Below are 13298 nucleotides of genomic sequence, written 5' to 3'. Positions count from 1 at the left end.
CTTAATCAATATAATATGACATAATTGCTCGATCAGCAGCGCTGAGAAAAGCTGCTCTGAAAGCCTCTCCATTATAGCCAGTTTTCCTGAAAGTAATAACTCATCTTATAGCAATGTTGGGGACTAAACCAATATCCAACTGGAACCGCTTTAGAAAAGCTGTTGTTATGCTGATGTAGGCTACAGTCCTACACTCCAACACTGAAATTTATGAATACAGAAACTTGATAACAAGGCAAGAAGGAGTTTCAAATTTATACGTGTGTATATATAAGTGTACCTACTAAAAATTGACCTCAAGATCAAGGATAAAGGTCATTTTGTGAACGTCTTGTGAATGTTATAATTTGAGAACGTAGGATTTTGAAACTGATACCATCGGTGTATCGCCGTAAGGGTACCACTGGCTGCCACCAGTATTATTCTTTTGATTGATTGATTGATTGATTGATTGATTGATTATACTTTATTCATCCCGAGGGAAATTGGGTTAAGGCTGCCAGCTGTGCCAGCGCCGTCTTACCCATCCGACCATACATACATTACACAAACATCACATGGGGAAGACAGGTCAGAGGGGTATAACATGGAAAAGCACAACATGAGGAAAGATAAGGAGAAAAAAATAACTCCCCCCAGACTGAGCTCCAACAGGGAGATCAGTTTGAGAACAGAAAAAAACGAATAGTTATGTCTATAACTTCTGTTCCCTGAAGGAGAGGAACGAGGTACAACACATAAGTATGGGATATCACGCCCTCGCGTGTCCTGGCTGAAGAAACCTTTATTCACGCCTTTAAGGCAGATGACGTGTGATGACACGCGCACGGCCCCGCCTGCACATATAGCCGCTGTCATCACAGTCATCCCTCAGTTCGATAGCCGCTCTTCACCGAGCCAACTGCTCAGTGGGGCCACCTTGTGTTGTACCTCGTTCCTCTCCTTCAGGGAACAGAAGTTATAGACATAACTATTCGTTCCCTTTCAGTCGATTCACTCGGTACAACACATAAGTATGGGACATATATACACGCCCCGCAGAGCAGCCACCGAACCGGAATCGGACTACCACATCCTTAGTGAGTGGTAGACCCAGCAGAAAGGACAGCATGAGCCACCGAAGGGGCTGTAACGTCCAACCGATAAAACCGCACAAAAGTGTGCGGTGATGCCCAACTAGCTGCCGCACAATGTAGGTGCGTAGCACACGCACTGGACAAAGAGAATGCATCCTCCTCTGCTCCTCAGATGCAAAAGGAGGGGAGCAAAAGCTCAGCAACTCAAACTCCATTGAGCTATAAGATGCAGGCATGATCTTGGGAAAATAGGCAGCATTTGGACGCAATACGACCTTGTGGCCATCAGAAGAGAACTGTGTGCAGGAGGGATGCACAGACAGCGCATGAAGGTCACCCACTCGCTTTGTCAAAGCCAAAGCGAGAAGTAATGTAGTCTTATATGAAAGAAATTTCATATTCACAGACTCAATGGGTTCAAACGGGGGGCTACAAAGGGCCTCCAGCACCAAAGACAAGTCCCAAGCAGGGACACTGGACTTAAGCACAGGCCTCAGCCGGCGAACTCCTTTCAGAAAACGTATGGCGAGGGGATGTGCACCTGGTGTCACCCCGTCAAAGCCAATATGACAAGCAGATATAGCTGCTAAATAAACCTTAATTGTCGAAAATGAAAGGCCCTTATCCAGCAGCTCCTGCAGGAATGTCAAAACATCCACAATAGAGCACTGAAATGGGAGAGTGTGGCGGTCCTGGCACCATTGCTCGAAGGCTCGCCATTTGTAAGTGTACAAGCCTCTAGTAGATGAGGCCCTAGCGCTCTGAATTGTCGCGATAACACTAGGTGGCAAACCCTTAGCAATCAAGTTTAACCTCTCAGCAGGTAAGCATGAAGGCGCCATAGATCTGGGCGCGGATGAAACACTTCTCCTCCCGCCTGAGAGAGGAGATCCCTGCGGAGAGGAAGCTGCCAAGGACTCGCTGCTAGCAGAATGATTATCTCTGCATACCACGACCCTGTGGGCCACCAAGGGGCCACTAGAATCAGAGAGAGGGAATGCTGACGCACTCGCTCTGGAACTGGAGATATCATTTCCACTGGGGGAAATGCATACAGGAGCACGTCTGGCCATTGGTGCGCTAGCGCGTCCAAGCCCAAGGGTGCATCGTGGTCGATTATGGAGAAGAACAGGGGGCAGTGAGTATTTACCCTGGAAGCAAAAAGATCTATTTGCGCCTTGCCAAATAGATCCCAAATCTGAGCCACTATTAAAGGGTGTAACCTCCATTCTCTCACCAGAGGACCCCCCTGGAGAGAAGGTCCGGCCCCAGGTTCGGGTGGCCCAGGACATGGGTGGCTCTCAGAGACAGAAAATGAACACTGCACCATAGCAGCAGCGAGCGAGACTGCTTCAACAGGGGAAGAGAGCGTGTTCCTCCCTGCCTGTTTATGTAAGACACCACTGTTGAATTGTCCGTCCTGACTAAGACCTGCTGGCCCTCCAGGACTGGACGGAAATGCTTTAGAGCTAAGAACACTGCTAACAGCTCTAAGTGGTTGATGTGCAGCTGGCGCTGAGCTGCGGACCAGATCCCTCTCACTGATGCACCCTCGCACAGCGCTCCCCATCCTCTTAGGGAAGCATCTGTGGACACCACCTTGCGAAACAACACCCTCCCAATCCGAGAGCCCTGATGCAGCAGCCTGGGCTCCCTCCAAGGACGGAGAGCTAGCATGCAAGACGCGGTTACCGGCAGCCTCCTCCGGAGGTGACGCGATGCACACAAACGGTGAGAGAGAGTCCAGCGTTGAAACGCTCTCATTTTTAACAGTCCAAGTGGCACTACAGCGATCATAGACGCCATCATGCCCAACAAGCTTAATATCGTCTGGAAACGCAGTCTGCGTCCCAGCTGAAACTGAGCGAGGCAGCGATGAAACGCGGCCACTCTGTGCTCCGACAAACGTGCGCGGCTGGAAAGCGAGCATATTTCCAAACCGAGGAAAGAAATCTGCTGACTCGGGATGAGCGAGCTCTTTTGAAAGTTCACAGAGAACCCCAGTGTCTGAATGTGTGACAGAACCAGTGACAGCTGTGTCTCCGCCTGCTCTCTGGAGCAAGCTACGAGAGCCCAGTCGTCTAGGTAGGCTAAGATGCGGATGCCTCTCTCTCTGAGGGGCGCTAGCGCTGCCTCGGCACATTTCGTAAAGGTGCGAGGAGCGAGCGACAGCCCGAACGGCAGCACAAGGTATTCGTAGGCTACGCCCTCGAATGCAAACCTCAGAAACTGCCTGTGTTTCGGGTGTATAGCCACATGAAAATAAGCATCTGTTAGATCGATTGTCGCGAACCAATCTCCCGGGCCGACTGCACTCAAGAGCTGTCTGAGTGTTAGCATCTTGAACCTGTACGTTCGTAGACACGTGTTCAAGACTCGCAGGTCGAGGATGGGACGAAGCCCTCCCCCTTTTTTCGGAACAACAAAATAACGGCTGTACCAACCTTTGTCTGTCTCCGAAGCGGGGACCACTCGTATTGCTCTTTTCTGCAATAGCGCCTTTATTTCCTCTCTGAGTATCATGGCCGCCTCGGTGTTGACAGTCGTGTTTACGACGGCGGCTTGACCCGGAACTGCAACCGGTAACCCATGGCAACGGTTCGCAGCACCCACGGAGAGGGGGCGCAAGCGCGCCACTGAGGGAAGTGAGCAGCCAGCCGGCTGACCTGCAGCACCGTCGGCGGGGCGTTGTCGCCCCCCAGTGTGTCTGCAGGGGACTGCATCACCTGCCTGACCTGGCTCATTCTGCCTGCAGGCTGAGCATTTGTGATTGTTTGAGAATAAACAACACTCTTTATTGATTGTAACATGGAAACATGTACATTCATACATTTTGTTGGAGGCACCTTTTCTGGGGCACAACAATGAAAAACAGCGGGAACACTCGATGTGGTCACCTGAACATTTAACACACCTGAACAGGGAGTCACCTGAGGCATTTTGTGTGCAGGGGTTTTGTGCTTGGGAGACAGTGTTAGGAAAGTGCAGCGCCTTCTGGGGCTGACAACCTGAACAGAACTTAAGCGGCACCTCTTGTGCGGCAACAGAGGGGTAAAAGCAGCGTCTCCCTGCTGCTGGACCCCTTCTCCACTCGAAACCACAGCTAGGAGGGCTGAGGCTTCTTCCTCCTGGGCGTCGGGTCCCGCCGGGGGCCCGAGGGTGGGCCTTTGCTCCAGGCCGACTGGCGTGGAGCTCGGGCCGGAGGATGTGCTCTCACTGGCGGCACACCCACTTCAGCAGTGGGCGCCGGTCTCTTGCCAGTCGGCAGAGGAGCGGCGGGCCTGTGAGAGCTAGCTGCGGGCTTGGGCTTGGGCTGACGTCTGGGGATGATGTCGCGCAGAGCTTCCGTCTGCTTCTTCCTCAGATCGAATCTAGCCTGAATGGCTTCAAGTGAATGTCCGAATAACCCAGCCGCAGACACTGGTGCGTCCAGATATACAGCTCTGTCCCTATCCGGGACGTCAGAGAGGGTCAGCCACAGGTGCCTCTGCGCCACTACTGTCGAAGCCGTCCCTCTGCCCAGGGAGAGCGCTGCACAGCGAGACGCACGGAGGATGTAATCTGTGGCGACTCTGACCTCGTTAAGAAGAGGTGCCAGCGGGCTGTCATCAGGAACCAGCGATCCGAGCTCCGCCAGGCACATTGCCTGGTACGTCTGGAGCATGGTGACGGAGCTCATGGCGCGAGCAGTGCCGGCCTGAGCCCGATAAATCTTCTCCAGCTGCGAAGCAGAGAATCTGCAGTGCTTGGACGGCAGAGTTGCGGGGCCGCCGACACCATGGTTATGGGACGGGGCCAGATAAGCAGCCAGAGACGGCTCCATAGGGGGTGGGTTAGCTAAGCCAGCCCCCTCGGCGCCGTCCAATTCCATGTACTGTCCATAGCCGGGCACAGTGACGCGGGTAGACAGAGGTTTGTCCCATGATGCTGTTAGCTCGCAGAGAAAGTCTGGGAACATGGGAAGGCAGTTTTTGGCCGTTGCGGGCTCCGGTGGGAGGAAAAAACCCGCGAACCGCGACGGCTTCTGAGCTGGCGGAGGAGAGGGCCAGTCCACCTGCAGCTTCTCAGCAGCACGGCGAAACAGGGAGAAAAGAGAGGTGTCATCGTGGCCGACCGGCGCAGCAGCGGCGGCACATTGGCCCGACAATGAGCTCTCCTGCTCATCCTCCGACAAACCATGGATGTCCAGGCCGATGTCCAGCACGTCATCGTCTTCCTGGGGAGCGCTGGCGGGCTTCAACCCAGGCTGAAGCCCGTCAGCGCTCCTGCATGGTTCCGGCTCGTCATCGGCTAACCCGTCAACATATTCCATGTGGTCAGCCCAGCTAATTGCGGGGACATCGACCGGAAAATCCTCGTCTTCGGACTCGGACGAAGCCGGGGCTCCAGACTCAGAAAGGAGAGGGTCATGCCGTGCGACAGCCGAGCGTCCCAGCACTTTTTCCACAAACGTCACCCGTCTTTCCAGGGTCGAGCGCCGGAGCTGGCGACAAAACGCACAGGCTTCGGGCTCCGTCAACGCTCTCCTAGCGTGGACGATCCCCAGGCAGACAGGGCAGGCATCGTGCTGGTCGCTGTCGTGCAAACAGAAACCACATCCCTGAGGACAGGGGCGAACCGAAGATTTCTGCTTTGCTCGCTTCGGTTTGGAGTCCATTCCAAAACGCAAAGCGAAACGCTGCACAGGAAAAACTTGAAATTAGCGCTCCGCGGGCAGCCTACACACCAACTGGGCGGTGGAGGCTAACACCAACAGGGGCAGTTAAGCTAAGTTCAAGTCGGCAGACAACGGCGCTAACTAGCAGCAGCTAGCTAGCCCAACTCAGCAGAGGTGTTCTCAGCGAGGTGAAGAGCGTAAGAACTGAGGGATGACTGTGATGACAGCGGCTATATGTGCAGGCGGGGCCGTGCGCGTGTCATCACACGTCATCTGCCTTAAAGGCGTGAATAAAGGTTTCTTCAGCCAGGACACGCGAGGGCGTGATATCCCATACTTATGTGTTGTACCGAGTGAATCGACTGAAAGGGAACACCTCTGCACATAGCACATGAAAAAAACCTCTTAATACACCAAAGAAACACATGACAAGCAACAGGGATGGGTAAAGGGTAAGAGACATCCAATGTAGACAGTACATCCGGGCCTGCAGCCTATGCGCTGGTCTCCATGATCCACCGTCGGCATCGGAAGGGAATAAGCATCGAAGGGGTTTGGAAGGGGAGGGGGGATGAGTGTATATCTGCATGTGTATATGTCTGTGTGCGTGTGTGTGTGTATGTCCAGAGTTCAGCTGAGACAGTGTCCTTCGCCCTGCCAGGCTAAGTAAACAGTCTTCCAGCCAACCCAGGTGGCCTTGCATAGAATGGGAAGAACAGTCTAAACACAGTCTGTAATCAGGGTGTTGTTGTACAGCTCCAGCCTTGAGACCGCAGCTGGCGCCTAAGGGGTCTCCGCATGAAATGATGATGGTTTTTACTTTAGTGCGAACAACTCATAAGAATTTCAAAGCTGTTCTAACAGTCCAACACTGGTCTCTCAATCCCCCGTTGGAGAGCCGTGAGCTTTCTATGATGTTATCCAAACTTACGTTCCGTGGTGTTGTCATTCTTGTGGTCAAAGAGCCGATTCTGAGAACTCACGACCGCGGTGCGCTTCCCAAGATGTGATCAATTTGTGCCCAGAGGTGTTATTCCGAGCGAGCCCCTCCAGATGTAATCAGTTTGCACTCAGAGGTCTTGTTCTGAGTATTCACGGCAGCCGTGCGGTTCTCCAAGATCTCATCCGTGCTGCACTCAATGACAGATTTTGAGAAACTCACGCCTTGTCCTATCGTTTCAATCCCAGCGGGCAGCCTTTGAACAGCCAGTTCCGCTTCCTTAATTCTTCGATAAGCCAGGGCCAAGCCAGCTCCGATCAGCAAGAACCCTGTTATCATGGTTCCGAATAGGTAGATATCTTTAGCACTCAGGCTCACCCGAGCCCAGACTTCTCGTTGAAGGGGTGTCAATCGCATTCAGAGACCAGTTGATCAAATCCATAATTCCTCTTTTAGGTTTTAGAGAACAGACTGTGAGAGAGTGTTCCAGGGAAAAGTAATACAAAAAACACGAGACTAGACAAGGACACAAGAGGCTAAGCAGGGAAGCTAAGGGAGAAGAGAGGAGGAGGAAAAAAAAGTGCGACCGCCTTCGCCAAGAGCAAGAGAAGAGATCAGTCAGTGAGCTAGAGGAAACATGTAGCGGCACTCTTCTGTATCATTCACCTGCTTCTGCTGCATTAAGAGGGACTCCAACTCCACCATCTTGGACTGCAGCTGATAATGATAGCTAGAGAGCCACGCTAAAGGGAATGTGGAGCAGGTGGAGAGTGGTTCATGTTCCATGTTCCATAACGACAGAATCACCGAGGCAGCAGAACAGAATGAGGGCTACCAGCTGCAGTCCAGGACAATGGAGTCGGTGTCCATCTGTAAGAGAACTAATTTGTTATTTGTCAGAAATTTTTTTTAAATTAAAAATCCTGCAGTGGAAGTCTGTGTGAATATCATATACATGACAAATTCAATATTTAAACGCATTTAGATATATGTCTGTGTTAGTCCATTATTGGTCAGATACTGCTAATATACTGTCCAGCTTTGTTTCAACAGGCTTCTCTGAAGAAACTTACTTAGAGACTTACTTAGAGATGCTTGTCTATTTTTTTTGTCCTTCTCCAGTGTCCTCACTTATTTTCCAAATCTGTAACAGAACCGCAGAAAGTGGAAGTCCTTTTTAATTAAACCAATGAAATATAGCTATAATAATATGTTGCAGTGCTCTCCTTTGTTCTCCACCACTAGCACTTTCTAAACACAACTTATTAATTACAGGAAAATTATTCACAATCTTGTAGCCATTGCAATAGACATGTCCCCCCTTTTATCTTCTGTATGTTTTTTTTATGTTGTTTTAATTTTTGTAACAACCATTAACTAACAATTGTAGATTTTTTTTTAAAGGAAAAAGAAATACCCTGGTTCTTAGTAGCAGGGGACAAATTTAGGCAGAGTGGGCCTTATAGGCCTTAGTCACACAAACCTGTAGACACTTGGGGAAAAATGTATGCTCCAACTGCAAGCAGTTGCTGGATTGCATTTAAAAGAAAAGTTGTGCCTTACTACTAAAACCAGCATGTTTCAAAAGGCACAAAATTTAATTAGTTCTCCAGAAATACAATAAACTTTAATAACGAAAAATCATTTGACCACTGAAGTTTAGTTTACTCTGAAGAGGACTTGAAAATCTAAATAAAGCCTCAGATTAGATTGCCACCATTTCACAGACATTTTTCAGACATTCATATTCAAGAAACTAGTCTCTACATGTAAATGAGTCAGGTAACTAGCTTTTTAGACTCGAGTTAACACCTTTAAAAAAACCAAATGAACATGCTTCTAACTGCATCCTTCTGTTGTAGCCCAGGCTCTGGAACGGATGATGAGTCCTACAGGTCCTAGCCCAAACCCAAATGTCCCATCTGAATACTGCAGCACAATCCCCCCTTTACAGCAGGCCCGTGCTGCTGGTACTCTAAACTCCCCACCACCTACTGTCATGGTGCCTGTGTCTGTTCTTAAACACCCAAGCAATGACGGTAAGATTATTCTTACACAGTCTGCTTTACCTTTCACTTGTTTTCCTTAACTGTACCCCTGAAGACACTCCCTTTTTCTGTGTTATCAGGTTGTCCTCGTGAGCAAAAGCGCGTGTGGTTTGCTGATGGTATCTTACCCAATGGAGAGGTGGCAGACACCGCCAAGCTGTCTGTGATGAGCCGCAGGAGCTCCCAAGAGTTCAGTGGTGTCACCCCAGATGAGACAACAGTAAGGCAATCATCCTCATAGCTCATCTATCAGGGTCCCACCTTTTTAAAACTTTATAACTCAACAAATGCCTCAAATTACTGATCCCTTGTTTTTTATCAAAAACGCTTTTAAGGTAATTACCAGGCTTCACCAGGCTTGGTATAAATACATTGTAAATACCTACACTCATTTAACAGTCAGTATAATAGTCAACATGTCTATCTGTCTTGAAAGTTCAGTCACTACTGACCAACTAGTCCCGGATAACTTGCGTTTCTCATTCTGTGGTCCGACAGACTCCAATCCCAATGTATTGAACTACAGCTAAGGTCGCTGGCACTGCTCCATATATCCATGTCAAATATCAGGGCCAGAGGTCCTAGAAACTCTTTCATAAAGTGAAAACAAGTGCTGCCAGCTGCAGTCCAACATGGTTGAGTTGAAGTTCATACACATGATGAGAAACTGTTGAGAAGCAGCTGATTTATGTGCCACTTGGCAACCTGGCATTTTCTAGTACTGCTACACTAAAATAGACAATTACAATAAAAATGAGTCCATTGAAGATGGTATTACATGAAGTGACATTCTTATTTCAGCCTGGCTTACCTGGGGCAGAGACCGGAGTTAATAGTGCATCTTCCCCTGAGGCTGCTGTGGCAGCAGAGGTAGTTTGCCGCCCAGTGTCTGGACCCTGGGATTTTGCGTTGCTTTGTGGAATTGGTTCTTCAGTGAACAGTTTTCCCAGTCTGCTGCCAGACAATGAAGACGAGCTGCCTCCACTGCTCATTGCCACTGGAGAGGACGAAGGAGGAGGTGTGTTTTAGACATGAATCTCTTGGTTTATTTTTGCACATTTGGAACAGGGACTTGAGGTTGAAATCTCATTTTGTTAAAGCTAGTCTCTGCTTATGCTTTCCTGTTGTGCTTGGATCAGAGTCAAATGTAAGTCTCACACTGGCTTTTATGTGAAATACTTTAATAATCGCTCTGCTGTGTTTTCTGTTTAGATGTTTTAGTTGAGGAGAATCCTGCTCCATGTCAGATTCTGCACTTACTAGAAGAAGGCGGACCACGTCCTCTGACATTTATTCTTAATGCCAACCTGCTAGTCAATGTCAAACTGGTGACATGTAAGTGAAATATGAATGAACAAATATGGAATTATGTAGTATTCATCTCGATTCATCTCTGAATCGAGGAGGGGGCCTAAGGGTACATCTTTCGCCATCTTACAATGCTGTGATTGCAGCCTTTCCCCAACTCTCTGTGAATGGTACTCATGGCCATTGATCAGTGTTCTGTTAATCAGTGGGTTTTGGTCAGTGATTGTTGATCAATGGTCATGGGAATTTGCATAATTATGATTAAGGAACTGACCTCACAGCCCATTGTTCCTTCAGTGGGCTGGTTTCAGTCATTATGCAAATGTACTGTTTATAAGGTTTGGGGAAACCTGCAGTCAGCTGAGACTGAAGAAGTCACTTGGATGAGTGACGAAACGTTTCTCCCACAAAACGCTACGTCCAGATGAACAGATTCAACTTTTGGAGAATTATGTAGTAAACTACAAAGTGTGAAATAACTCAAAACATGTTTTATATTTTAGATTCTTCAAAATAGTCATCCTTTGCTCTGATTACTGTTTTGCACAGTCTTGGCATTCTCTCCATGAGTTTCATGAGGTAGTCACCTGAAATGGTTTTATGCAGTCTTGAAGGAGTTCCCAGAGATGCTCAGCACTTGTTGGCCCTTTTCCCTTCACTCTGTGATCCATCTCATCCCAAACCATCTCCATTGGGTTCAGATCAGGTGACTGTGGAGGCCAGGCCATCTGTCGCAGCACTCCATAACTCTCCTTCTTGGTCAGATAGCCCTTACACAGCTTGGAGGTGTGTTTGAACGTTATCTGGGCTCTAATCTGAGGTTCTGTTAACTTGCAATTTCTGAGGCTGGTGACTCGGATGAATTTATCCACAGCAGTAGAGGTGACTCTTGGTCTTCCTTTCTTGGGGCGGTCGTCATGTGAGCTAGTTTCGTTGTAGAGCTGGATGTTTTTTGGGACTGGAATTGGGGACAGATTTAAAGTTTTATCCCAAATGGTTGATTCTGTTCATCTGAACGTAGAAAATTATACGTCCAGATGAACAAAATCAACCTTTGGGGATCTACTTACCTGGATGATTGAGCATGCGTCAAGACATTCAAAGTTTTAGCCATTTTCCAAACTGTAATGATGGACTGTCGTTTCTCTTTACTTAGCTGACTGGTTCATGCCATAATATAAATTGTCAAATAGGACTGTCGGCTGTGCACTAACCCCATTAAGAAGGCAAGAAATTCCACAAACGAACCTGACAAGGCACACCTTTGAAGTGAAAACCATTTCAGGTGACTACATCATGAAACTCATTGAGAGAAGGCCAAGGATTTGCAGCGCTGTCAACAAAGCAAAGTGTGGCTATTCTCAGGAATGTAAAATATAAAACATATTTAGAGTTATTTATCCTTTTTTTATTATTATTTTTTGCTACAAAATTTATCTTCCGTCATATATTTGATGTCTTTAGTATGTATGTAATGTAGAAAACAGTAGAAATAAAGAAAAAAACCATTAAACAAGAATGTGTGTTCAAACTTTTGAGTGGTAGTGTATCTCATATTTCATCTTTCAAATATTTTGAACCCTCACATGCCTTCCAATGTATTAACTCTTATGTGTTTTATCTTCCAGACTCTGGCAGGGAATGCTGGTGTTTTGGCTCTAATGGGCTGCAGGCTCTGGGACAGAAAGAGTTAGTATTTCTGTTGGAGTGTTTGCCTCAAGAAAAAACTCTTCCCAAAGACCTTTTTACCATATATCTCAGCATTTACCAGGATGCCCAAAAAGGTAATACCTGCCTTCAGCCTGCCTTTGCAACTTTTAATAACTACATCTTTCACTTATAAAGGATAACAGAATCATCATCTTGTGTTACAGGCAGGTTTGTGGAGGAGCTGGATAATGTGACTTTTACAAGTAGTTTCTTGGGCAGTAAGGATCATGCTGGGATGGTATTCTTCTCTCCCACCTGCCAGTCTCTAGACGGCCTCACTCTCCCTTCACAGCCATTCTTGTTTGGCCTGCTCATTCAGAAACTGGAGGTGCCCTGGGCCAAAGTCTTTCCACTGAGACTGCTTTTGCGTCTTGGAGCTGAATACAACTGTATGTAAATCTTTGTTGCTCATGACAACACTGAGTGTTATTTTATATTAAAACATAGTAATCTTAAACTTTGATTTGTTGAAAATGAAAAAACCTGCTCTTCTGAAACATTACGGTTATTAGTTTATTATTATTGTTAAGATGATTAGTTTCAGCAGTTAGCTGAGTAAATAAAAATACCCCAGTTCCACCTTCTCATTTGTAAAGAGCTTATTTTATCTTTAACTTTTTGCCAGTATACCTGATAGTAAGTTTAATTTATTTAGATTTTGGACTTTTGGACAAAACTGTATTTGTAAATGGTGATATATTCGTTTATAGATTATACTTTTTAGTTCAGTTCAATTCGATTCAGTTTTATTTATATAGCTCAAATCACAAAAGCAGTCACACTAAGACATTTTATACTGTAAGGTAAACCCCTCTACAAGTTAAATTAGTAAACCATTGTAAATTACTGTCTGTAAGCATATAGGCTGCTCTAGGAGAAAGACACGGGGACAAGCGATACATATCGTGCATTTATGGTTTATTTACATATAATGTTTTTGTTTTTCAGCGTATCCCACCACACCGATAAGTATCCGTTTTCGGGAGTCAGTGTATCGAGAGACAGGACACACCATTATGAATTTATTGGCTGTAAGTAGTGGAAAATAAGATTTTGCAATAAAGAAAATAAGATTTATTTATAATTGTGAAGCTTGGCAAAGTTTTGTTAGAGCTAAAACTACACATAATTCTTAACTCCACTCAAGCCACATTTTAAGTAATGCAGATTTCACAGGTCTCTTTTTGATTTTGATGATTGACAGTTTAAAATTAATTTGTTTTATATTGGGCTTTTGGTGAAAGGTTTTTAAACAAAAACTTTATTAGGACAACAGTCATAGACACTTTTGTGACGCCGATTAATGGCAGAATTGAAAAAAATTGATTAGAACACTTTGATAAGTTCAGATTCTATAAACTGTTCTCATCCAGGATCTAAGGAACTACCAGTATAGCCTGTCAGTGGTGGAGGGCCTGAGGATCCACATGGAAATGGGCCACAGCTACATTGACATTCCCAAAAGTAGCTTCAGTGAGGTAAGAGTTCCTTTAAGGAATATTTTTGTAAAATAAACTTGTTCAGATTCTGGTTAGGATTTAGATAAACATTGATAATGC

At 46.7% G+C, this 13298-nt stretch overlaps 1 protein-coding gene across 2 annotated transcripts in view; it reads left to right on the top strand.

Annotated features, from left to right (window-relative positions):
* The window catches only part of zfyve16 (zinc finger, FYVE domain containing 16), a 38616-nt gene that overhangs the window by 14060 nt on the left and 11258 nt on the right, over positions 1-13298 (top strand). For both annotated transcript variants that reach the window (XR_002062666.2, XM_019360719.2), the window contains exons 5-12: positions 8536-8712; positions 8802-8941; positions 9523-9739; positions 9934-10056; positions 11658-11813; positions 11904-12128; positions 12688-12770; positions 13113-13217. Coding sequence is in view for 1 of the 2 variants with exons in the window: in XM_019360719.2 (XP_019216264.1) it covers positions 8536-8712; positions 8802-8941; positions 9523-9739; positions 9934-10056; positions 11658-11813; positions 11904-12128; positions 12688-12770; positions 13113-13217 (1226 nt within the window). In the remaining variant the exon portion in view is untranslated. The remainder of the gene's footprint in view (positions 1-8535; positions 8713-8801; positions 8942-9522; positions 9740-9933; positions 10057-11657; positions 11814-11903; positions 12129-12687; positions 12771-13112; positions 13218-13298) is intronic.

Source organism: Oreochromis niloticus, linkage group LG7 (genome assembly GCF_001858045.2).
Source record: "Oreochromis niloticus isolate F11D_XX linkage group LG7, O_niloticus_UMD_NMBU, whole genome shotgun sequence".
NCBI lineage: Eukaryota > Metazoa > Chordata > Actinopteri > Cichliformes > Cichlidae > Oreochromis > Oreochromis niloticus.
Note: the sequence above shows the minus strand (reverse complement) of the source record. Positions and strands in the feature narration are given on the sequence as shown.